Source organism: Idiotropiscis lumnitzeri, chromosome 7, assembly GCF_059441095.1.
Source record: "Idiotropiscis lumnitzeri isolate Australia: NSW breed Sydney's pygmy pipehorse chromosome 7, RoL_Ilum_1.0, whole genome shotgun sequence".
NCBI classification, from domain to species: Eukaryota; Metazoa; Chordata; class Actinopteri; order Syngnathiformes; family Syngnathidae; genus Idiotropiscis; species Idiotropiscis lumnitzeri.
In genome coordinates, this window is record NC_142397.1 from 13,021,776 (window position 1) to 13,047,605 (window position 25,830).

General features: G+C 40.0%; 1 protein-coding gene across 4 annotated transcripts in view; it reads left to right on the top strand.

The window, feature by feature from the left end:
- The window catches only part of pde3a (phosphodiesterase 3A, cGMP-inhibited), a 44,231-nt gene that overhangs the window by 12,087 nt on the left and 6,314 nt on the right, over positions 1–25,830 (top strand). For 2 of the 4 annotated variants that reach the window (XM_088300698.1, XM_088300696.1), the window contains exons 2-13: positions 12,747–12,992; positions 14,949–15,094; positions 15,169–15,284; positions 16,034–16,277; positions 17,761–17,837; positions 18,789–18,985; positions 19,831–19,968; positions 20,531–20,642; positions 21,208–21,315; positions 21,401–21,600; positions 21,695–21,898; positions 21,990–22,151. In XM_088300698.1, coding sequence (XP_088156824.1) covers positions 12,783–12,992; positions 14,949–15,094; positions 15,169–15,284; positions 16,034–16,277; positions 17,761–17,837; positions 18,789–18,985; positions 19,831–19,968; positions 20,531–20,642; positions 21,208–21,315; positions 21,401–21,600; positions 21,695–21,898; positions 21,990–22,151 — 1,914 coding nt within the window. In that variant the 5' untranslated portion in view covers positions 12,747–12,782. Of the gene's footprint in view, positions 1–4,481; positions 4,567–6,086; positions 6,311–12,746; positions 12,993–14,948; positions 15,095–15,168; positions 15,285–16,033; positions 16,278–17,760; positions 17,838–18,788; positions 18,986–19,830; positions 19,969–20,530; positions 20,643–21,207; positions 21,316–21,400; positions 21,601–21,694; positions 21,899–21,989; positions 22,152–25,830 lie in introns of those variants that run through there. The other 2 variants (XM_088300699.1, XM_088300697.1) reach the window with 2 other exon arrangements.

Consider the following 25,830-nt stretch of genomic DNA (forward strand, 5'->3'; position numbering starts at 1 on the left):
CGATAAGGTTGAAGTATAACAAGTTACACCAGAGTATTTGAACATATTTATCTGTATAAAAAGCGGAAGTTGCTCAGATAATGAATGGATCGACGTATAAATACTCTCATCTAACTACAACAATCATAAGTCAACTACAGAAAACTAAATATTTTTTTCAAATGGTACATTTACACAACAATGACATAGTAGGAACCAGAATATTGTAGCAATATCTATGATAACATATTTTCTCTGCATCATTTAAAAGTATCACACATGTTGTAGTTACAATAATGACACCTGGTCCTCATTGATGTAAATCTTCCAGCACAGATATGTCCAAACATGAGTCAACACTGTTCACAAGTTCGTTACCCTTCAATGTGCCTGCTTAACACCCCTTAGTACAACTCCATCTCTTTTGTCCCGTACTGTTGGCTTGTCCCATACTGTTCTCTAGTTGTCTGATTATCCAATACAGTCAGTATACGTGCGGCTCCTACTGGCAGAAAAGTGTTTCATTGGTGTGGACCTGAAATGCACGACACCGTCAGTGTCAATCAATGAAAGGAGAAAGCTGACAGAGAGAAGTGGGTTATGGGAGCCGTGACGCACACTGCTCTTGCAGCAATAGAAGTAGGACGACGAGCTGGCGTCAGTAGCCTTACATGGGTACAACAACGTGCGGTAAAAGCACTCCACTTTGTCGTGCAGTCTTGAAGGCTGGAAGGAGGATGGGTGATGCTCTGAGGAAATGATGTGTGTGAATTTCAAATGAGCTTCGTGCATGCAGGACTTGTTAACGTGTGATGCTTTTTAGTCACTGAAGTAAAGGTGACATCTCGATGTCACAGAGGCTGAAATGCAAACTGTTATTAGCCTAACTGTTCTTTTTTTTATAATTTGTACCCTGCAATACAGGGTGAGGTTTGCCCATCTCCCCTTTTAGAATTTGTGTGTTTGGGATCAGACTGAGCCCTGACCTAAACCCTATCGTCTATGAATGGGATTAACAAGAACCTGTTTTTAGTCCAGCATCAGGGTTCTTCAAATCACACAGATATATTCCAACGTGTTTTATAGAAAATATTCTCAAAATAATGTTTTCGTTACAAATCGGGAATCAACTTCATATTATTGAAATACTGCATAAGTGCAGTAAAAAATCTGCACACACACCCAAAGTACTAGACTCTCCGTGTAGTAACATCAAAGCATGTCATGCATCACACACATGCTCGGGAAAATGCAAAAAGGACTTGCACAAATATAAATTCGCTGACAGATGCATGCATGCATTTACTTGACATTACATGCAAAGGCTTAGTCATGCAACTCCTCTGTGAGACACACACACACACGAGCGCACACACTTGCCGGAGGCGGTGTCCACGACTGCCATCAGCACAATCCATTCACAGGGGACACAAAAGGGTGGAGATTGAAATGTGATAAAAATGATCTTATTCCTTCCTAAAAATATGAAATTCGATTACAATTAATTAAATTAATTAATTAAATTTGTATGACACATTCACTGGGACTTTTTATTTGGTGAATTTTGAGACAGTCATATCAGTCCCTTTATTCTACTTCATTCAGTCATAAGAGGGACAAGATCATACTTTGACCTTTGGGAAAAGTGTTAAATCATGATTCATGACACACGGCATTGTAAAGTATAGTAATTGATCAACCCAGAAATAGAAAATTATATATCGATTTACTCGCATCATTTTTTGCTTCTGTACTTTTTCCATTTAACCCATGCATTACTTTTGTTTGCTGGAGTCATTCTGTTGCTTCTCTGTGTGGTGTGTCGACAAAAACATACTGAACTGTATAGCATTTGTATCAGTGGAAATATGTTGAAAATTACTTTAATTGTTTTTTTTAATTGATTTTCAAGTTTTTTTTTTTTGTTCGACCTTTGTAATCCTCGTTTTGTCGTAAATCTCGGAAGACACCTGTTTTGACGTCAGTCTTTACCCTCTACACTTTCACACACACACAAACGCACACACACGCTCACAAACAAGGTGCGCATGTAATTAGATCAGTAAGCAATGGCCAGCGTGGTCTGGTTTCACGAGGCCTCCGAAGATGTGTATATTGGGAACAATTAGCTTCATTGAGCAGCACTAATTTGGTTTTGTGCAATGATGACGGTGTGGGAGGAAGGTGGAGTCGGAGTTGTCATCGTCATATCCACCCTCATTCACACACACGTTCACGTGAAGTTACACAGAGACAGAAACAGAAAGACAGTGTGTTGCAGTGTTTTTTTTTTTTATGCCTAGCTTATTGAATAGTAAGCATGAATTATTGTTTTATGGCGATTATGATTTTCTTTTCACTGATGTGTTGAGCTTCATGCACCTGACTTCTGTGCAGGCAGCATGGGTTAATTTCCTCAGAGTGACAGCATGAATATTAGTGTGAATGGTTGTCTGTCTCTCTTTGTTCCCGGTGATTGACTAGTGACCAGTTCAGGATGTCGTCTGCTTTCTGCCTGAAATCAGCCGTGATAGGCTGCAATTGTGGTAGAAAAATATTGATGGATACAAAAGATAAGATTGTATTAATTTCTCATGTTCACAATGAAATGTTTGTTCACAGATGTCAGATTTGTTGTGTTGCATCGCATGTTCTGTCTCAGCTGGCAGCTTGTAAGAAAAGTTGCTTGCCAGTGGGTGTTTGGCTCTGGCTTGCTGGGCTCATCAGCACCAGAGTGTCTGAATTGTATGTGTGTTTGTTTGTGAGAGAGGGTGAGACAGAGAGAGTATGTGTGTGTGTGCGTGTGTGCAAGAGATAGAGAGAGAGAGAGCGATAGGGAGAGACTCAAAGAGAGTGTACATGTGCAAGTCAATGGAGATTTGTGCACATGTGCAAATGTAAATGATTATCTTCTTTTTAGGTTCCGTCTTAGCACTTAACACACCGTTTTTGACATTCCTATATTTACTTACACTTAATTGAAATGAATGAGTGTATGTAGCAGTAGGTGACACTGATGCGACCTCAAAAGTGGGATTGATTTATTGTCAGCAATGAGTACAGGCATTTGGGAGGAGGACTTTGGACCCGTGGTCGTCTCTGTTTAAGGTAGCAACCTGTCATTTTGTGCTGACTTTGTCTCTTCTGCTTCATCTCTTGTGCCTTAGCATGTGTGTTCCTCGCTTACCCATTCCCAAAGTGATTGTGCAAGTGCCAAGTGCTTGTTTTGAAAATGTAAAGTGCTTCACTTTCAAAAGAAACACCCAAGATGTTGGAACGCAAATTAAATTAAAATAAAGTTAAAAAGACGAATGAACATCCACAGATCAAACAATAATATTTAAAATTGAGTCCGTGGCACATGGAAAAAAAATACTTAAGGGGGTCAGAGTGGAGGTCTTTGTTTCAGCACTACACATTTGGACTACTAAAGTGGAATTAAGAGGGGGCTGGAGAATCTGTGATGCCCTCATCATATAGACTAAATGAAACTAGGACAAAGCACCACAGGAGACTTGATGGTTGGAGCCAGGTAGGACAGATGACTTATTCAGTGAATTCTACAGATTTGATGATGGATAGCATTCATGATAAGCCAGCAAAGAAATAAATAAACACATCTTTCCTCATTTCAGTGGCCAACCAAATAAATACTGGGTATTTGATAATAATCATCCTTTATACGCAAAATACATTGATCACAAGGCACACTGCGATCGCGGCAGCATTGACAGAAGGCGGGGCATACCATTGGAAGACTCACAGCATCATTTCTATACATGCAGTAATTTAAATGGGTATAACATCTAAAAAAAAATGGTGTCCTTTCCAGATTACTGAAATCTCCCCTACTGTCAATGCGATCACTGCTTGTGTGTTCACAACTTTGACACTTGGCTTGAACATCACAATTAATATCATGGAACTTGTGACTGGTTGGTTGAATGAACAAGTGACCTGAGGCCAGCAATATGGCAGAACAGATTATCCGAATGTCGGTAGGGGGAAATGGCAATATGGACCACACTTTGGAAAGCGCACAAAAAAAAGCTCCAGCACAGTAAAATAGTGAAAAGCAATTTCAATGGGAGAATTATAATGATTTGGTGTGTTCTCTGCTGGTAATTCCGGGCTGAGGATTCTGTATCAGAACATACATTGTGTACCTACCACAGATGTCTTTTCCATTTTGTCCTAACATGCCGTGCAGGAAGCAAGAGTAATTCTCTTGGAGGTTTTTGTTCAGAAAAATCACATTTATTTGACTGCCGTGGCAAGCAAATTGTACAATCATTGCAGCCAGAGGATGAGGGAGAGTTTGGTGGATGATGAGTTGTGTGCACATCAACCCTCGGTATAGTGACATAAAGTGACGAGTTGTTTTCTTCATCAGTAGCTCCTGTTCCTCTTTTATTTTTAGATGGAGGCATGAGGGCAAGTAAAGAAGAGACCGCAAACGGGAAATGCTACCGCTTTCATCATTTTGCAATGGAGTGTTGCAAAGCACCCACTGTAGTTTGTATCTATTGGTGGTTCTCAATCTCAGAAAGAATGGTCCAGTTGTGTGATGAATGACTTCAAAATCAGGTAATAATGATAAATGCTTTAAAACAAACTTTCCAGTTATCATAGAATGTGTCTGTGTTTGTGTGTGTAGGTGTGCGTGTGTGTGTTCTCTTGTCACACTATGCTTTGGTGAAAAGTTGGTGCTTGGGGCGTTGGAAGGGGTGAATTTTCTCCCCAACATTGATTTTGTATTTTTACATTTCTCATTCTCAGTCATGGATGTTAGGAATGATGTAATCTTGTATGATTCTGTAAACATCAACAACAAGTTTGCTCATGCCCTGTTTGCTTAACTCTGAAATATGCTAACTACTAAAAGAGTTGTGCTCTTCTTGGATGATTTGCTTTGCAAACATCAAGATCTTCTTTGCATGTTTTTCTTGCTGATTTCAAGGAACTGGTGTACTTTGTTGATCAGGGTACCACTTTATAAAACAAATAAACAAAAGAAATGATGGTGTGCAAGTAATTTGTTGTTGATATTTGAAGAGCACTTACCCAAAATGTTATATTCTACAGATCTTACCTAACTTAGGAACATTCAAGTTGTGAACTTTCAGACTAGCACACCATGTGAGCAATATTTCGGTCTTATTCCACAAAATGTATAATTTGCCAACAATACAGTGCCAATTTGTTAGCAACCTTTCACTTGTGCTTGAGTTCATTGTAACATTTATATATTTTTTCTGTGACAAAGGTTTTTCTCCCCAACTGTGATGAGTGTGATGAAACGAGTTTTAAAATGGGTTTTGTTTTCAAGTCGCCACCATTTTTAGGGGTCATATGCTATCACAGTCACATGACCAACATGCTTGTATCTGAAGCATTAGTTAGCATGTGTCGAAGCCGCATAAGAAATGTTGCATTCCAAGTGTGTGTTGCACTCTTGGATCTGTATGTACAGGTGTAAACGCAGAGCAGCATCAAATTCCATCAAATCATTTCATCTGAGTTGTGGTGAATCGTAATAACACTGTAATACATCTGTAGCTCATAAATGTAGTTTATCGTTGGCAGTGTATTATATTTGTGATGCACGGCACAACGGACCACATTTGTGTTGGAAAAAAAACCTAAGGACTTTCCTCTGGTTGATTTGATTTTGAAACCCATCAAACCAGATATAAGCCCCCAGCAAACAACAACGATCCCGCTATTCGAACAGACCTTCATTGATCGATATGTAACAACTCATGTTGTGATAATACAGGTCACACTACCCGCAGTTTGGTTGTCATGCAGCACCGTCTATTACAGGAAACCCTCACCAAATACTTGAGATGTGGGCGTCGTATTATTGTGACCAACTAGTTTATGACCCATTGATGAGTCACTTTGATCTTTGCCCCAATGTATCTTAGCAACCCGGTATTTTCGATACCTGGGATTTCTGCAAATTGCAGGTGGTCCCATCACTGGAGCGGTAGTGAACACTTGCAATTGGCAGCTGCAGAGCAGGGGGCGGGCGGGTGACAGGGCAGAGGGAGGTTCATGAAGCGGCAGAGGAGAGCAGAGACGAACATAAGCAGAGAGGGCAAGGAAATGTTGCTGGGCTGCACCGCTGAAATGTCAGTTGCTCTATATTGAGCTTCGTGTGCCATTTGAACTGCAGTTAAGGACAGAGATCACTGCAGTGGCTGCTTCAGCGTACTGTATCACAAGAACTCTTGGTTTGTGCTCAGAGCCAACACAAAAGATGCAGAGGAGGCACTCATCGGGTATCATGGGATGCCACCTGGACAATTCACGTCCTGCTAAGCAGGTAGAGTGTTTTGTTGACGTGAAGACTCTCAGGACAGTATGTGCATGTCCCTGTCCTGCGTTTGTGCATGCGTGTGCTGAAAATCAGAAAGCCATTTAATCAGTAATGGGGAGATAGGACAACTTGAAGCGATGTCTAAATTAAGCTTGATACAGCCTAGTTTTTAGGTCAATTATGAGTGTGCAGCATTTGGTGTTCGTAAGCAAGAGTGAAACGGTGTCACTATTATTCTTTCATGACCACTATGTGCCTTTAATCACATTAGCTGTGTTTTGTTTTTATTCTACCCATTCCTAAGGGGACACAATTGCTATGCATGTCTTTATTTTCATGATTTCTCACGGAGTTGTAGTAGCAATTTTGAATCCTGTGTCTTGACTTTCCCTTCAGGTGATCAGTAAACGATTGGCTTAACAATTTATTCTTAAAATATCCGATTTCAAAAGAATGGGCAAAAAGACCCATTAAACTCAACCAACAGTTTGTGCTCATATGAAAGCCAACACTTGTTTTCTCATCAACAAAGCAATATTTACGCTTGCTGGGACTTAATTGCATCGCAACTCTCATCTCTGCAGTCTTGCAATCGTGTGTAACTCGACAATCATTCTCTTGGATCCAGAACATGAACGTGGCCTCTGGTGTGTGTCGTTGACTTTTGCTGCTGAGGCATTCATTTTTTAAAGACAGGAGGAATGGACGGCATCATATACTCACCAGATATTTCATTGGCTTACTGCTGCATCTTTTTGAGAGCTGTGGTACAATGTAAACAGTCAATCAAAAACTAAACTGAGCATTGTTCTTTTTGGCCGAAATGTTATTGCTTCTGTTTACATCACACAATTGGACCTTAAGTTGTGAATAGTGCGTGCAAGTTTTTATTTCCTTTTCCACTCTAATGAAAATGACTATAACTGAATGTACATTATGACAAGAGCATCTTATATTGTGGTGGAGCTCAGATGGCCTGCTCGAATGAGCTGTTCCCATTTTCACTCGACTGACCACAGGCTGCCTTTGGACTCAGCTCCTCTCCCGCTCTTATTCACTCTTTCGCTTTGCTTTATCTCTCTTCTCTCACCATCTGCCTTTATGCCTGATCTGCCTAAATATCTTACTGTCTCAGGAGAAGACTAGGGGGTGGGGGATAGAGTGAGGAAACTGACATACTGTAGTTGGAAATACCAGATATGGGGAGGAGGAACGAGGAGGAGGAGGAGTGAATGAGAAGAAACAGGGATTTGACATTGTCTTGGTTCTGGATGCAGCGTGAGCAGGAGAGTTTTTGTTCGATGTGATGAAGTATAAAGTTAATCAATGAAGTGATATACAGAATCCATGTACAATGTGGAACACAATCCATTCAGTGGCACCAGTTGGCTTCAAAACATTGATTCCCATTCGTCCATTCATTTTCTAAAGCACGTATCTTCATTGGGGTCGCGAGTAAGCCAGAGTCCATCCCAGCTTATTTTGTGTGAGAGACAAGTCACAGCATGAACTGGTCAGCAGATGATTGCAGAGCCAATGTATTTCCATAACATGATTTAAACCGGGGCAGCACATTGCTGGGTAGCACATCTTTCTCATAAGTCTGCAGTTTTGTAAAGATGTGACCTGCAATTGGCCGGCCATCAGGTCAGCCTTGACAAATAATGGGAGCAAAAGAAAATGCATGGTTGGATGAATTCAAACTCTCTCCGAAAACATTTATGAACTTTCTACAATAAGTAAACAAATGTAAGGTGAAAAAAAACGGGGTTGTGATTTAAAGGTTTTGCTGGAATTAATAGGTATGCATGGATGTGTGTGCGTGTTTATATGTCTGTCTGTCCGTCTTCAGGCAGCATAACAACACATTGAGTTTTGAGGTCGGTTTGTCGGTCTATACTGTACTGTATTTGGTCCAAGCACAATAAATTTCAGGCATGGGAATCCCAGAGTTATTTATTATCGCAATTTTCTACCAGTATCATGATGTAGCAATTTTATGACAACTAGTAGGATTAGGAGAAAATATGCAGTGAAAAATAATGGTCTTGTGAAATCATCAGCATTTTAGGGATGCTAGGTATTGTCTGTGTTTTTGAAGAAATAAAGCAGTAATGGGGAAACAGGGTGGAGTAATGGTTCGCATGTCGGTCTCACAGTTGAGAGGTTTTGGGTTTGAATCTCTTGCTTGGCCTAAATGTTTTGCTCATGTGCTTCCTCCCACATTCCCAAGATAGATGTAGATGGGAGTTTAAATGGTTGTTTGTCTCACCATGCAATTAACAGGCCCAAATGTGGACAAGCTAAATAATAAATGGATAAATAAATGGTTATAGATGGAACGTATGACATAATGTTGTTGTATGCTGGCACCTGTATACAAAATTGCATTAAATATTTTACAGGGAAGTAATGTAAACATCATAATCCAGATTTTATGTGCAATATTGAAAATGAAGTACGGTGAATCATCTGGGTTTCTTACTGCGTTCCTTGTGTTTGTAGCCAGTGAGGGAATTTCCTGTGGGAAAGGATTTAGTTAATCGCTACGCCCTGGTCGGTTGCAAAACCAATGACTTCATTCCATGGAGTTTTTAAATATGAATTTTGTTATATTAATATGCAGAGGTGGGAGTAAGTCACATACATGCAAATCACAAGTCGGCTAAGTCTCAAATTGTAACCTTAAAGTCTTATTCAAGTCACTGTGGAAAATAATCAAGCAGGTCAAGTCACATTTCTTCGTTCAAACTAATCGTAAATCAAGTAATAAAATCTCACTCAGTCATAACATGTCGCTGTTGTCCTGTGAAAAACATGCCCAATTTTGTAATTTTTTTAATTTCAATTTGCAGATTAATGGTATGTCCGTAACGCAGAAAACACCTTTCATGTAAAAATAAAAACTCGGGAAAAAAAATGACGCAAGTAACAGCGACGATATGTTGGAATGACAATAAAAAGTACATTATCTCTAAAATTAGATTAACATACATCTCTAAAAAAATAAATGAAAATAATTTATAGAATGTATGTGTCTACACAAATTATTTAGAAGAATGCATGTTATTTTTTTCATACTAAAACTTATATAAATGGCACACTGTTAATGTAGTCATAAATACTGAAATATTCTGAATGTGGGAGCAAACATGCCTAATCATTAGATTTAAAAACTACATACATTTACGTTGTTTCTGGTGTCAATCTTACCCAAATATAATTACCGGTAGCGTGTGTAAAAGGGCGACAGAATGGCATTAAATTTGAGCACTTTGTAGGCAATTATTGTTTGAAGTTGAGTGAAGTTGACATGCATTAATTCACGAGGGGTACTGCCACATCAAATATGGCGAACACGCTCGCCTATCACCCCTTTGTATCGACGCTATGGCAGAAAAGGACAATGTATAAGATAAGACAAGAGCACCATTGTAACTAGTTGGTATATTTTGAGGGTCAATTTCCAGGTGCACAGGTGTGACTCACAGACTGTAAATTGCTCGTTCGGTCACTTTTGGCCATGTTGTTGATGTGCGGTGGGTCTAATGCATTGACTGACTCTGTTTCGTGGGCGTTTTGGAACAAATCAATTTCCTCAATTACCTTATATACGTCACACTGAATTCACCTTTGAATGTTTTACGTTTACGGTTGTGTTGTGAGCCATGTGGCAAAACTTTAAAATGTATTAATTCATGAAAGTCTGATATAGTCTGGAACAGTCTGAGTAACAGTTTTATTTCGCTGTGCATATGACAATTGAAAGTATTTTATCTCGCAATTAATTCAGTTTATTGATTATTATTTTTACATTTTATTTTAGTTCCTGTGAAGCACTATGAATTGCCTTATGTACGAATTGTGCTTTACAAATAAACATGTTCATGTTCTTGCTTTGATACATTAGGATCAGTCAAAATATTTTCCCGTTACAAAAATGTCCTCAATTCCGGGGTCGAAAAACTCTAATTGGCTCCTACAAAAACAGACATAGGCTACACACCCACGCGCACACACAAGCTTCCCCTGTCACCACAGAGAGAGTCCATTACTGCCAGGTAATGGGTAAATGTCACAATAGCAGGATGTCATAAAGCTCTGGAGTGGTCTAATGGGTTTTGTTCAGGTTGAGGTGACACATGCACACTCCCACACGCACTTGTGCCGTCACGCTCTCTTCCAGGAAACAATCGCCCAACAAGCTTGATGATGGCGTTTACTCATTAGCAAAATATGCTTGAAGAGTTAACACGATTTATGTTATGAAGCATGAAGGTATAAGAATAATTTGACATCAAAGATGAAAACATCAAAAGAAAAAAAATCATATTCAACTTATTGGAATGCAAATGCTGGAAGCAACACAATGACCAAGGCCCTTCACTACGTACCCCTTCTTTTGTGCCGTATTGGCACACCACCGCAACTGTAATATGAGTTTAGGAGTTCGCCTACTTTCCACAGGGACAGCGACGAGACAGTACCTCTGAGATTGAAAAATACAGTCATCTAAATTTCTGATGTGCCAGAAATTAATCAGACGGTCGAATGCCTGGTCGGGTGTGTGCGCGAGTGGTTAAAGGAAGAGGTTGCTGGCAGTCGTCAAGCAAAGTTGCCTTGGGGTGAGGCAGATGGGTGAACCAAGGCTTCTAAAAGCGTCACGTGTGCTCATTTGCTTCGTGTGTTGCCTCAGTGGTGGAGGAAAGGAGGAGAGGAGAAAAAATCTAGCCTGGTTTGAGTATCTTCATTTAGCATCCCCTGGTAGCCATTCAATATCACCAAAAGTCTCTTTCTATTACCATTGTTTAGTCTATACACTTTAGTGCCAGACATCTAAATGAAAGCTTTCATTTCCAAAGCTGGTGCACAACTATCTGGGCACTAAACTGATTTTCTGAGGTTTAATGTCCAAGCAGCGCAAAGAAACCTTTTAGTAAAAAAAAAAAAAAAAAAAAAAAAGGCAATGTGTGCCTTTAAGGGGTGTGGCCTATTGAGTGATATCAGGGGCTGCAGTCAGTCAGGTTGGCCATTTACCACCCTTTTACTTCAGTGTTAGCATCTGCTCCAATGTTGCTTGAGAGTGTTTTCATTTTGCATATTTTGTATTTGACTGTTTGTCCTGTTCAATCATTGGTTGCAAGTGCATCAGCAACTGTGGTTTTCCTTTTTTATTCAACCTTCACATGAGCTCGCTTATGACATATATATCGACTCACAAAACAAAATAAAAAAATGTTCAGAATGATAGCACTCCACTCCAAAAAATTGTGGCAGTCTTAAATTCAGGTACCGGTGTAATTAGGTCTATTTCGCCACAGAGCATTGCAGTGGCAAAATTTTGGTTCTCAGTGTCTTTTGCAAAATGAAAAATATTTATTTAAAATTATAGACACACATGGATTCAATGACTACAAACGTAATCAAATTACTCTAATGATTATAAGCAGTACAGAAAATGAGATGGATCGATGGATAGAAAAGGCAGGTGTGTGTTGGAAAACGTGTTGGGGATATTGACTATAAGAAAAAGAGGAGCTGATTTGCATTTGTTGACATTAACAAAGGAATCCATCACTGAAGCCACGCAACTTTGACCTTTGTCATAGACATTTGCCTCTGCCAAATGAGCTAAATGGAGGAGCATATATGCATATTGTTCATTTAGCATACACAATGTGATTTATATAGGCTTCATGATGTTGGTGTGCTTGAAAAATATAAGATCTGCTAGGCACAAAGTCCTTGCCTGTGTATTATTGGACATAACAAGGTGCAAACAATGAGAAGGCAGCGTAGGAGAAATAAGGCAGAGGTGGGCAATGAATTTTCCAAAGAGGTCACATGAGACATGAGAATGGTTGTCGAGGGCCATCGACACTGTGTTCCATATTAATTGAATGTTTAAAGCATTAAATGGTCTTGTTATAATAAGATGTTACTTATATAGAAAATGGATGGACGGGATAAATTTTTTTATTATTAATATTAAATCACTAACTATGCATCAACTTTCACAAAAAATTGGCAATATTGTGCATCATTTTCACAGCAACATTTTCAGCAGCAACCACCAACTCATATTAGGCGTTGCTAGTCATGTCTCCAAAATCATGAAAATGCTACTAACATTACGACCACTGTCTGCATTTTTTGCTAACCAGGGTTGTCACTAATTATAGTGTCACTGTAGTCGACAACATTGAAGAAACAAGTCGTCCACATGTATGAACATCAAATGGCCGTGAGGATTTGTGTGCTTCAGCCTTTTCTGTAGATTAAATAGACAATCCACTTGCACGTAATACATGTGCTTATTCCACAAACGTCATCTTTCTCCCGAAGCTAGTGTGTGCGTCACTGTGGTGCGAGGCTTTGTATTCCACAAGAATGTTTGAGCGTGACTGACCGACATTTTCTTCGTTTGTTTTCTTTTCTCTAGTCGTCGGGTACCAGTGTGGTGGTGGATATCGCAGTGATGGGTGAGGCCCATGGATTGATATCTGACTTGCTGGCAGACCCCTCGTTGCCCCCAAACACCTGCAGCTCTCTGAAGGCTGTCAGCAGTCTCCTCAGCACCCAGATTATCCTCCAGCCACTCCATCGGCCCCACGGGCCAACAGTCACGCACGCCTGCTCCGACTCAGAGGATGGGCCTGATAAAGTAGAAAGACTGGCCTTTCCAAAGGTGAGTAATTTTCCCCCTCCTTCCTCTCTAAGCATGTGTCTCTCATGGGAACAAAAGAATGAAAGCTTTAACAAAAGGTAGATATGGCCGTTTGCGTTTTCATTCCTGACTAATGGAAGTGGCCGCCCCGTCTAGTTTGGGGAAGATTTGGGACTTTAAAGTGCACCTTATGGTCGTAAAAATATGGTATATGTTCAGCGACCTAAGGCAGTCGGGAAAACTGCAGAGCCCATCTGGAGTTATTTTCAACAGACTCCAATCTGATGTCACGACATTTATCGAACACCGAGCCCACACTCAAAATGCACTTAAGCAACTGTCAGGCATTAACAACAACATGGAAAAAAAACAATAATAAATGAAATTTCCATACATACTGTGCAAGTTTTGGGATTTGGGGAGGAAACCAAGAACCCACGGAGAACACAAACATACTAAAAACATAAAAACCCCACACAGCCACTCGTTCCCTGTAATAAGAAAAATCATTTTCGTTGTTGTTTACATCAGTATGCATATGTCAACCACTCTTTGCAGACGTAGCATTGAGCTGTAATGAAACTAAACAATGCTGCACATGCCTCTGAAGGGCTTTTTAATGTTTTACAAGGCCCGTGCTTAAAATGTATGCAGGCACTTTAGGCGGCAAGCAAACTAAATAAAGCGTATGATGCAAGGGAGGAATGGCCTACCAGGAAAGTAGCTTTAACACTGCATGAGTGCACAAAAACATGGAGCTCAATGAACTCATGCTTGGCTTTGGCTCACTGTGAATATATTTGGGTTCTGAGTTAGCGACGGATAAAATGATAATTAAGATCACTACTGGTAGTTAGTTGAATGAAACTGCTTTGCAGAAAGAGCTTTGTTAGCTTCATCTAGGTGCTCCCCGTGTTTATAAAGGAAACTCCGACCTTTTGCAATTGGATATTAATAATGATAGGAATGGCTCAAATAGAAGAATAGAAATTTGATGAATGAATGGATGTTCTGGTCCTTAAAATGTGACTATGGAATGTGTTGTAGTTTAAGTTGGTGGCTATTACACATTAGCTTTAGCCATGCGTAGTTGCATCTAATGGCTTTGTTACACTGCAGTCTAAAGGGGAAGTCAAGTCAAAACCTTTCCTTACCAAATGTTCTACTGTTCTGATTCATAATGTGGAATGTAAATCAAGCAGCAACAGCCACCCAATTTTTATCCATCACGTTCAACTGAAAATGACATCACAGTGCCTAAGGGCTCAGGTAATGACCAATCACTTACCTGTTTTTTCTGGGTTTGGCCATGCGGCATTTGTGAGCTGAGCCCTTAGGCACTGTGGTGTCATTTTCACTCGACAGCAAGTGGTAAAGGGCCTACAAACAGGTGGATTTTGCTGCTTAATTTCCACAAATGCAATAGTAATCATAATACCTTGTTTAGACTACTGGCGCTTTATAAAAATATAACAAAAATGTGACTTGACTTCCCCTTTAAGTAACATTTAAGCATTCCAGTAATTATGTCAAAGAAAGATAAAGTGAAACTATTCACACTTATGAGACGCCTGACAGACAGGAAGTTGTTTCCAAAGTGATACTGTCACCTTGTGGTGTTTATATTTGGACTTTATAATTGTTGCATGTGTATGTCTATCGGCAGGAAGTTGAAGAGCATATCTTGAGCGTATAGTGGGTGCTTCGTCGGTTTGTAATGCTTATATGCTGCATTCAACATGGTTTCCGCGCAGTAAAACGTGACGTTTGCGGGCAACCTTTTGTGAGCTTCATGTCACCAAATTTACCGAGATCCCGTTTGACGTCACAAATGATAATGGTGGTTCAATGTGCAAGTTTTGTTTGACTTTTGAGTACTATTTTTTTCAGGACATTGTAGTAGAACACTAGGATATACCAAAATTTGAGTGTTGAACTTTGGAGGTTTTAATGTGTATGTGTTTTCCGCATTGGCAGCGTCTTAGGCGAAGCCTTCCCCCAGGGTTGTTGCGGAGAATTTCATCAACGTGGACCACGACCACGTCGGCCACTGGGCTACCTGCCATAGAGCCTGGACCTGTACGAAGAGACCGCTCAGCTAGCATCAAATACACCACGGAAAGGTAATGGCAGTATTCCATGTCAGTTCAGGATAGGATATTTGAATTACCTTACTTTATTTCCCTTATTAATGCAGCGAATCATGGAGAAACTCATTTTTGACAACCATCTCAAAAAGCCGCTCCATGTCAGCTTCCTGTGCTGCATCCGTCACATTGAACCACTTCTACAGCAAACCGCTGGGAAGACCAGGTAGGTAAAAAGGTCAAGCTATAAGCATATCTAGAAAATTTACAATGAGACCGTTGAATTCAATTATTAATATTCCTGCTTGTTAAAATTAATGTAAGGATTCGGACACGTCTCTCAAACAAGGAATTGAAACAACCAGGAGTCAGGATACATTGGACAATTGTATGCTTGAATGAACAGTGAACAGTTTGGGAGGTCCTCCTATTCCAGCATGACCATGTCTCGGGTGGAAGAAATTAACGCATTCAATCCATAAAAGATACATTTATGATTTCAAAAATGTAGTCCCCGCCACCCAAAGACGTATTTATACGTCTTAGCCCTTTTTTTTTTTTTGTTTTGCGTCATTGCTCCGTGTTTTTATAGCATTAGAACACAATATTCTGCTGGCCTTGCAAAATCAGTCAAAATCCAGAAAAACGCTGGAATTGAGGGGTTTCCTATAGTGAAAATTTCCGGGATTAATTGAGTTAAAAGCTTTGACTTTAACCCCATCAAATAGCTCTGAGAGGAACTACAAACAAGCAATTTCTAATTTAATATCAGTGACATTTGACTACACCTGCTCCTCTAGATGAATGGACAAACATCCCAAAGACACTCCCAACATGTTGTAGAAAGTTTTTTATTTCTGTGTCATGTGCGGACTGACCGTACTTGTCTTTATTGTGTAATCCCACATTTCTTTAATACACTATCATATCATGAATTAATTTGGTCCACATCAAATTTGCAAATCTCTCCTTCAGGTTTCACCCACTCCAACATATCACCTCTGGGCACACCATGTCCATCACCCCCTATTCAGGGTACCCCTGTCTCCAGCCCAACTATCAAGACATGTTTAGTTCAGCTTCCTGAGATTGCCAGGCCGCTGACAGAGCAGACCCCTGGCTGTGTGTTCTCCAAGAGTCACCACCGAGCCTTAACACACAGCCAGAGCGCCCCAAGCTCCACCACTCCTCACTGGCGACCTCCATCACTCTGCAGCAGGTAAATAAAGCTTCGCGTGCAAATTCCAGCCGAATGTGTCAGATGCATTGTCGTCCAAAAGTATTCAAAAAGCGAGGCTGGTTTCTTTATTTTTGTTGTGGACTGAAACCTTTGTGTTTGCAAATTATTAATTCAGACTACAACACCTTTTGATTAAACCCAGAGCAAAAATTGTTCTGATTAGCAGGATGAATAGGAACGCCCAGTTGAAATTTGAAAGTACAGAAAAGCTTAAAACTGCCAGGAGAGCGTTTTATGAACTGATGAGACGATGATTAACCTATACTAAAGTGATCGATGGTATGGTTAAAATTTCAAGAGAAAATGCTCATAACCCACAATAGTGACTCTCAGCTGTGAAACTCAGTGGTGGCAATTTCATGATTTGTCGATCCACTACTTGGGTCAATTTGACCTATATTTTTGGGTTGTTTTTGTAGAAAACAACCCCAAATTTTGGGCTGTTTGTGCAAAACAACAACAAGGAGGGTGTGAGTGTTTGATGTTAATTGCAAAATGTATTCAGAAGTCTACAGAAGTATTTTATCTTAAATAAAGATGCAACCCAACTGGCTCGGAGTTCTATAGCAAGATAATGACAGAAAACACGCGGCCAAAATCAACACAAAAAAATGTTCATTAAGGGACGGAGGGGGAAAGTTCAATTCAATCTCCAGGGAGATGTTAGAGTATTAAACCGTATGAGGCAAATGGTTATCACACCAGATACTGACTGGTTTTTCGACACCCCACAGACGTCACAACAAAGAGAAACGACTCATTTCTGTGGCCAGCCCAAGGCACACCTGTGCAAGAATAATCATATGTATCTTGATATGCCACAGCCGGGAGGTGGAATGGATTATCTCCACCGAAGAGAAATGCTTACCAACAGCAGATTTGTGAGCTGTATTTGAGGAAAAAGTTTATAAGTTTATAAAGCGTTGAGGTTGTGAAATGTACAAAACATCCTACGAAGACATTTTTGTATCAAGCTCACCAAGATGGAGTTGCTGAAGTATTGTTTACTAGAATACCCAGAGTTGGGCATCATCTTTGTCAATAAGTTCTCCTCAGTATTTTAGGCCAACCCATGTGGGCCCAGTCCGCCCCTCATCGGCGACAGCCAACCAACGTTGTGAACATAATTTCCGCGTCACACGCAGCCGCTACTCAAGCAGGCATGCAGTCAAAAAAAAAAAAAAAAAAAGGTAATAAAATAAATTCCACAGCCAAAAATGTAACTGATTTTATTTTTTTTAAAGGTAGAATTAATCACTTTGTTGCATTGCAAAGTTGACACAATGTCGCAAATGCTGCGAGAAAAGATGAACAGCTACAGTCTATCTAAATAAGAATGCTATAACCGTCTATGAGGAAATGAGTCACTTGATTTATCAGCATGAAGCGGACAGGAAATGAGTCAGTAATCAGAAAATGATTGGAATGAAATAATGGCTATCCTCTGCTCTTTTCTTATCAGCTGCGGCAGGCCGTTCAACCATCGACTGAACCATGGGGTAGAATCTATTGTCAAGGTAGACCGACTACCTCGTCCAGGTAAACAGCAGACTTGCATGCATGCATCTCAGATACTTTTGGCTATTTTTCATGTCTCACACAGAAGATGAGAGAGAGAGAGAGAGAGAGAGAGAGAGAGAAAGAGACAGAGATTGCTATACATGGAAAACGAAGCTACTTCATTCAGCCAAGATCAACAACAGAATTTGTAAGTTGTTTACTGATGCAAACATGGAGCAGAAGCTCAAGCAGGGACGTGAGTTGTGGCAGACTGATGAAATGGAAAGGACCAAAGCGCTTTAAAAGGACCAGGACGGATGGGGGACGGATGCCGATTATTTTCGGAATAAGGACTGAAGGATGATGACGCAAGGGTGGTCAGGTCGCGGACGGACGGAGGATAGACTGGCAAAATAGGGTAAAGAGCCCATCTCTGCGAGTCTAAGCTCGCACACCAGCTCGGGCTCCTTCCATGCCAAGGAGTTGACATTCCATGTCCCTAGAGGCAGCTTGTTGCTGGCACTGTCAAGGTCCCCACCTTTTCCTGCCAAACAGCTACTCTTGCACCTAACCCGATTGGCCCCTCCCACAGGTCTTGAGTCTCGAGGGAGAAACATGTTGCCTCGCACCAAATACTCACCAATGAGCTTCACCTCCAGGCTTGGTTCCAAAGGGGGCCTTGTTGAACCATTTCTGGGCAAATTCCAAAAATGTTTCTCATCGTAAGTGGTCTTTGAGGCATGCTTTGTCTGGTCCCTCACCAGGACCTGCTTGTTAGGAGCACGAAGCCCCTAAAAACTGAACTGCTACATGTTGGATCATTGGGACACACAAACTCCTCCATCATGATAAGGTGATGGCTCAGGGAGGGAAAACCTCAACCAGACTTTTTATTTTATATCAGCTTTTAAATTGTTTGTGAGAGGACTAATATTGTCACCAAGAGTTTTATTATACCAATGCTGACTGCATGTTCCGTGTTCCTGTCAGATGAGCGTGCGGTTGCCTCATCGGACTATGACAGCACCTACGACAGCACTTATGAGACCAACCACAGTGACAGCAGCGACTTTGCACAGAATGAGGAAGAAGCTGAAGCAGGCAAGAAGCCGTCTGAAGCAAGAGAAGGCTGCCGAGGGTATCCGGCGGAGAGCATCGTTCTGCATCGCCTCTTGCCATCCCCTGAGGTTGGCAAACATGTTTTATTTGGTAGAGAGGTCAAAACACGCTTCATTCAATTTCATTTTTTGATTTAGTTTCGGGTAGCGCAGTGGTTTGGTGGTTAATGTGTGCTGCATAGTTCTGAGGTTCAGGGCTCAAAACTCAGCTCTGACCTTTCTCTGTGGAGTTTGCATGTTTTCCTTGTGATTATGTCGGATGTTAGATTAATTCAAGACGCCAAATTGCCCACAGGTGCGAATATACAGAAAGTGTGGATGATTGTTTATATTGTTATATTGATTGTTGTATATATTGTACTTTGGTTGAATTTTAGTTACAAATCCACTCCAAAAGGCATTACTGTAGCATCCGTAACTTAATAATTTTGTGAATTTGGTGAGCGTTTTTTGCGAGAGGAAGTATTTGAATATTTTCTGGCTGTTCAGCATCGACAACAAACACGCATCTGTTTGCTGGAATAGCTACATTGACTTAGGACAGGCGGAAGTGTCAGCTAAGGCAAATATTTATCCCAAAATTCGGCGAGGAGTATTCAAGTGCTTCGCTCCCACCAAGCATGCTCTTACTCTTGCTGTTTGTGGTTTACACTCTGGGACAGTGAATTTAGTTTGCAAATGTATAGGTGTATATTCATGTTGGTGAAAAGAAACATGTTATGTCATGGTCGTAGATTTTATTCCACTGGCCATCTACTGGGCAAAGTGGAACAGCTCATGAGAGTCAGCATTTTTGGACAGTGGTGTTGTCACTTAATTCCAAGTACAATTGTGTCTTTTGTGACAAATAATGACAAAAACAATAACTATAATTGGCCACCTACCTTTTTTGTTATTTTGTTATCAATGCACAGAACAAGTTAATCCTAGCCCCGGAGCCGCTGGTAATGCCAGGGTTGGAACCTCTCATGAGTCAACTCAACAAGTGGAATTTTCCAATTTTCAGTCTTGTGGAGAGGACACACGGAAAAACAGGTTGCATTCTCAGCCAGGTAAGAACTAATTATCTTTCTATAGTCTTTGTGGCATTTATCTTAAAATGACATATCGACTCTGATGAACAGAAATTCTGTATTTAATATGTGCATTGGCTGAAAATAAATTTTATCATCATCCTTTGCGCATGTGGACTTACATCCACACAAATTGACACAGTAGCGTAAACATCAAACACACACTGGAGCACGGAGCTGCTTAAGCACCCGGGGAGAAGATCATGGTGTTGGTGTCTTGCTCAAGCATGGTGGGAGTCTTGAATTCGAGTCCCCACAGTGCCGGGGCGACAATCGTAACCACTTCTCCACAGCGGCTCTATTTAGCCAAATAGCGGCAAAATCAAATGTCAATACAGACATGACGTAGTTAAAGCATGAAGTGCAGCAGAACAGCCCAAGTAGGAAGATTTCAGGTTGATTTGCATTACCTTTGCAATGGGACACGATTTTGATACAGCTCTTGTATTTGAGCTCATGAGCTTCACACACAACAACAATTCATCTGTAAACTTAATTGCTTTAATGAAGTGGGTTTTTTTTTTTGTGTGCAATATCCCAGGTATCCTACAGGCTCTTCGAAGACGCGGGCCTGTTTGAGACCTTCAAGATTCCTGTAGCAGAGTTCATGAACTATTTTCACGCTTTGGAGAACGGTTACAGAGATATCCCGTGTGAGTATACGTTCCTGTTGTATTATTAATAACATTGTATTAATTGCCTTCTCTGTGAAATAAAACCACTGAAAGAGCAGTTGGGAACATGCAAAATTTATTTATTAAATTTCAGATTTCAGATTGTGTTTTATTGGTACGCCACGGCCCATTTGCAGGTATGAATTAAAAAAAAAAAAAAGATAAAATATAATAATTTAGTATACTCTCAAACTATGGCACAAAGACTGTCGGACCAAAGTTTGTGAGCCCCTAAACACAATTTGTTCCCAGAAGGTTCTTTAACAGAACACGCGACAACACATACGGATGTACACCAAATATAAGCTTACATTTTCCACTCAAATCAAAAGTTTTGATTCAAAACTGTGTGATTTTTTCTCATTACATTTAGGTGTTTCAATTGGATGATGGGGTATTTAAAAAGCTTAACAAGCCTCTTTGTGCCTCTTTCTAAAATGGAACAATGCCCATTCTGTCATACAAACAAATGCAAACCCTGAGAAGCTTTGAGAAACTGCAGATTGTAGCTCTTGCATTGACTGCCCTCTGCTGCTCATGATAGATCACAACAGGATCCATGCCACTGACGTGCTGCATGCGGTTTGGTACCTCACCACTCAACCCGTGCCCAGTCTGCCCACACTCTTGACGGAGAACGGAATACACAACGGTGAGTATTTCTTGGTCGTGTCTCATCATCCTCCTCTATTCCACAAACTGTCTAAAAAGATTCATTTTGATTTTTCTACCCGTAGACCCATCAAATGGCATAACCCCTGGTGCTACGGCCTTTCTGTCATCCAAGATGCACTCTTTGCTGGAGGAAGGCTACGGCTCCTTGTCTGGCCTAATTCCGAGCCTGGAGCTGATGGCCTTGTACGTAGCTGCTGCCATGCACGATTATGACCATCCCGGAAGAACCAACGCCTTTCTAGTAGCAACCAGTGCACCACAGGTAAATGATAAGAAGACTCTGAAATAGCATTTGAAATTCTTCGCTTTGGATAAAGTACAGTAAAAGAGAGTGGCATTTTTTTTTCCTGCTATAGGCCCTTCTATACAACGATCGTTCTGTGTTGGAAAACCACCACGCTGCTTCCGCGTGGAATCTCTTCATGTCTCGTCCGGAGTACAACTTCTTGGTTAACCTTGAACATGTTGAGTTCAAACGCTTCCGATTCCTTGTCATTGAAGCCATCTTGGCTACAGATCTAAAAAAGCACTTTGATTTCCTTGCAGAGTTTAATGCCAAGGTAAATCAAAACATACATTTATCAATGATTTGAGAGACATACTTCACATATCATACGAAATACTGCCTGTTTTTCATGTACATGTACCCAGGTGGGTGACGAAGGAATGTCTGGTATTGACTGGACAAACGAAAATGACCGATTGCTGGTTTGCCAGATGTGCATCAAGCTCGCTGATGTCAATGGACCCCTGAAGTGTAAGGAGCTGCACTTGCAATGGACTGAGGGGATCGTCAATGAGTTCTACGAACAAGTATGGTTCTAAACCTCTGCAATACTTGGCCTCATTTTTATTATTTCGCTATAGATCAGATATACGAAATTCTTCCGAATACAAGGGGCTCATTGTTTACAATGCTCACAACATACAGTGTGTGGTTTTGAGGTTATGAACAGCGCAGTGAATTAGTTTGTACAGTGGAATAAGAATATCTCGAGAGAATGATCATTTAGTTTCACCGTGGTGTGCTTTTGGCATAGAGGTTTTTATTATATAAATATTTACTGTATATTATGGTTTAGCGCTTTACAGCACGTTATGACTTATTGCAAATTCAAATCTACATTCCAGTATATACGTAACTTATGTCATAGTGCAAGGTTCGTGTTCTCCCGTGCCTGCGTGGGCTTCCTCCGGGTATTCTAGTTTCCTGATTGGACACTTTGAATTCTCCCTAGGTGTGATTGTGAGTGCGGATGGTTGTTTGTCTTTGTGTGCCCTGCGATTGGCTGGCAACCAGTCCAGGATGTACCCCGCCTACTGCCTGAAAGTAGCTGAGATAGGCTCCAGCATGCCCATGACCCATGTGGGGATACACAGGATGGATGGATGCATAGTTCTCGTCAAATGTAATAAAATGGTTCCACCTCGTATACCTTGTTGGTTACAAATGCTAACTTATGTATGCATTCACAATTATTTATAATTATCGATTATGGATGTATATAATAACATCCAGGGCCGCCTTTATCAATGGTTTTACCTACGGGAGTCGAGGGCCATTAGAATTAAAAATAAATGAATAAAACGCTGTTGAATTTTTTTCGCCAATCACTTTACATCCTTTCCATCAGTTGACCATCACAGTGCTGCTCGTGGCCTTAGTGAAATTTCTGCGGTACACGAAATCCACTTTAGAGGCCCTATAAGAATGAATTGAATTTGATATTATTCGGTCATTTGTTAGTCAATCATGTCATTGTGGCGTCTGCAGACCAATCACAAACCCGTATGCTATACTTTAACAATTTTCACCCAATCTCGATGTTGAGTTTCCATTATATAGCTCCGGACGTCACGTGACAAATATATATTTGTTTAAGCAGCTCATTTACTGGCTAATTTCTGATTCACATCCACTTACTATATTTTGCGAACAACAAAAAAAAGTCGTGATTAAGCTACAATTGCTAAATTCAGCCATAAAAACGGATTTGTACATACCTTGGCCACTTTGGATGAATAGCTGTCGATCTCCACGTTATTAAATGCGGTATTATCTATATTACAAACACCAGGAGATGCTTTTCACCCAGTATTTGTATTAAGTTAATTTTGTCTTCTTCTTATTATTTATATTTGACTGATTCATTTATAGTATACAATTTCTGTTTTAGGTTAAATTTTTACCTGACATGTTTCGGCGAGTCTTTCGCCAGTACATGCAATAGCATTACAAGATTTCATTCTGCTCTGAGTGCAAATGCTTGAATTCCATATACGCGGTACTTGACCCGGTTAGTGATGATTAGTCCGTCCTTTTTTAAAAGCTTCTCGTCCTCTATTCCCCTTCCCAAAAATGGGCATACAGATGGACGAACCGGAAATGCCCATCTCTACTGAAAATTATACACTGCATGTATCGCCACTTCTTTATCTTCTTAGCAACTATAATGATGCGCTAACTCTATGAATAAAATAAATAATTCTAAGAGCTGTGATGACATCTCCTAGACTAAGAAAAAGGCGTCTTTAAGTCAGTCATTACAGTATGTTGTTGAACAAAGATATGTTTGTAATAATCACGACAAATTTAGTTGAATTGGATAATTTTCTTCTGCCAGGTGACCTCTCTCTAGTGCGTTTGGGAATCACCAGATTAGAGGGTGAAGATTTCCCTTAGTGAATAGCAACAAAGTGATTACCGTTTTACTGGTTTGTTTTGTTGCAACATAATGTTCTTAATTACACTGATACAAGCGACACTTTCATTAAGCCTAAACAAGCTTAATACATTCTGAGGCTTAACGTTACTTAGCTGATTGTCTAACGCTAGCCGTACACTGTGTGACTTTAGATGCTTAATTGCAGAATGCTGTTTAAAGAGTATATTAACTGAATCCACAAAAATAAATAAATGAATAAACAATGAATATCAGGGCAATTTTGGCTTCTATATCCGTCAATGGCAGTGAATGAATGAATATATACTTTTGTCTTTCTGTAGTTCACTGTATATTGTATATTATTCACAAGCAGTTCTTACATGAACCATGAGTGTGTGCATTGATGCCATTCATGTTTCTGGTAGCCATAGCAATTTATGTCCGCTTACCTTAAGGTTCTCCACATTAATTGCTTTTGAATTTGGTGACGTAAAAAAAAAAAAAAGCTTCCATCTTCACATTCATTACATGTCTATGACACACAATGACTCAGTGAATGCAACATAGAAACACAAATAATTTCACTTTAAGGTTAGCCTTGAAGAATATTGTAACATGGAAATAAAACTCGGGGAATTCTGTTCCATGCACTCATGGTTAAGTGATGATGCATCCATTGTCAAGTTAAATCGTGGTTGGCACAATACAAAAACAGGAAAGGCACGGAAAAAAAAAACATCTCAAGGACAAAGGAGGAACAGGATGTTTCCTCTTTGAATTGTCTTCAGCATGAATCCTTTAAAATACAACCCAATTGCAATGAAGTTTGGACATTCTGTTAAATGTAAATCAAAATGGAAAATAATGATTTGCAAATCATGTTCAACCTATATTTAATTGAATACACCACAAAGACAGTGTATTTCTTGTTCAAACTGATAAACTTTTAAAAAGTTTTAATTATAAAGTTTTTAGGAAATAATCATTTACTACACGTTCCAAAAAAAATGGGGGAGTTCGCAAAAAAATTGAGAAAGTTGAGGAATGCTCATCAAACTCCCGTCTAAAGACAGTGACTCCATAAGTTTTCGAACAGCAATAATGTGGTAATGTTGTTATTTCGCATTCGAGGAAGGTGGGAAGTCGGATTTATCCCACTCATATTGTCCCATTTCCGACCTCAACGCGTTCGAGGCGAATGTAAGCAAAAAACATGCCTTATTCTGATAAATGTTTGTTGTTCTATTTCATCAAAACACATTTTGTCCTTGAGCAAACCTTCTACATCATTTCCATCATTTACATAAATGAATATTTTATCTCCAAAGCAATTCATTTATTTCACCAATCATGCAGGGAGACGGCTTATCTTCACACAGTCAGTACAAATCACGATTTGTTAGTTGGAGTTATTTTGAATAGCTAAATTAATGTAATTATAAAGAAAGAAAGATAAATATATGCTTATAATCTTGTTAATTATGTTTTTCTATTCACGGTCTGCGTCTCCATGAGGTCAACACTGTCGAGTGACTTCAGATTCAAAAGCAATATTGCCAAAATTATAGTTTTGAGAGAGTCACTGACTGCTCGTGAAAGAACATTCAGATTCCTCATAGCTGAGATTCAAACCCAGAACCTGTAGACCACTGGTGCCAAACTCAAGGCCCGGGGGCCAAATCTGGCCCACAACCTCATTTCATGTGGCCTGTGTAGGGCAAATCATGTGCGTCAACTTCCTGTTTAGAGCACATTTTCTTCCTTTTTAACAACTTTCAGATATGAGATATTTCTATTTATTTGTTAACAATCCTCCCCTTTTAAAA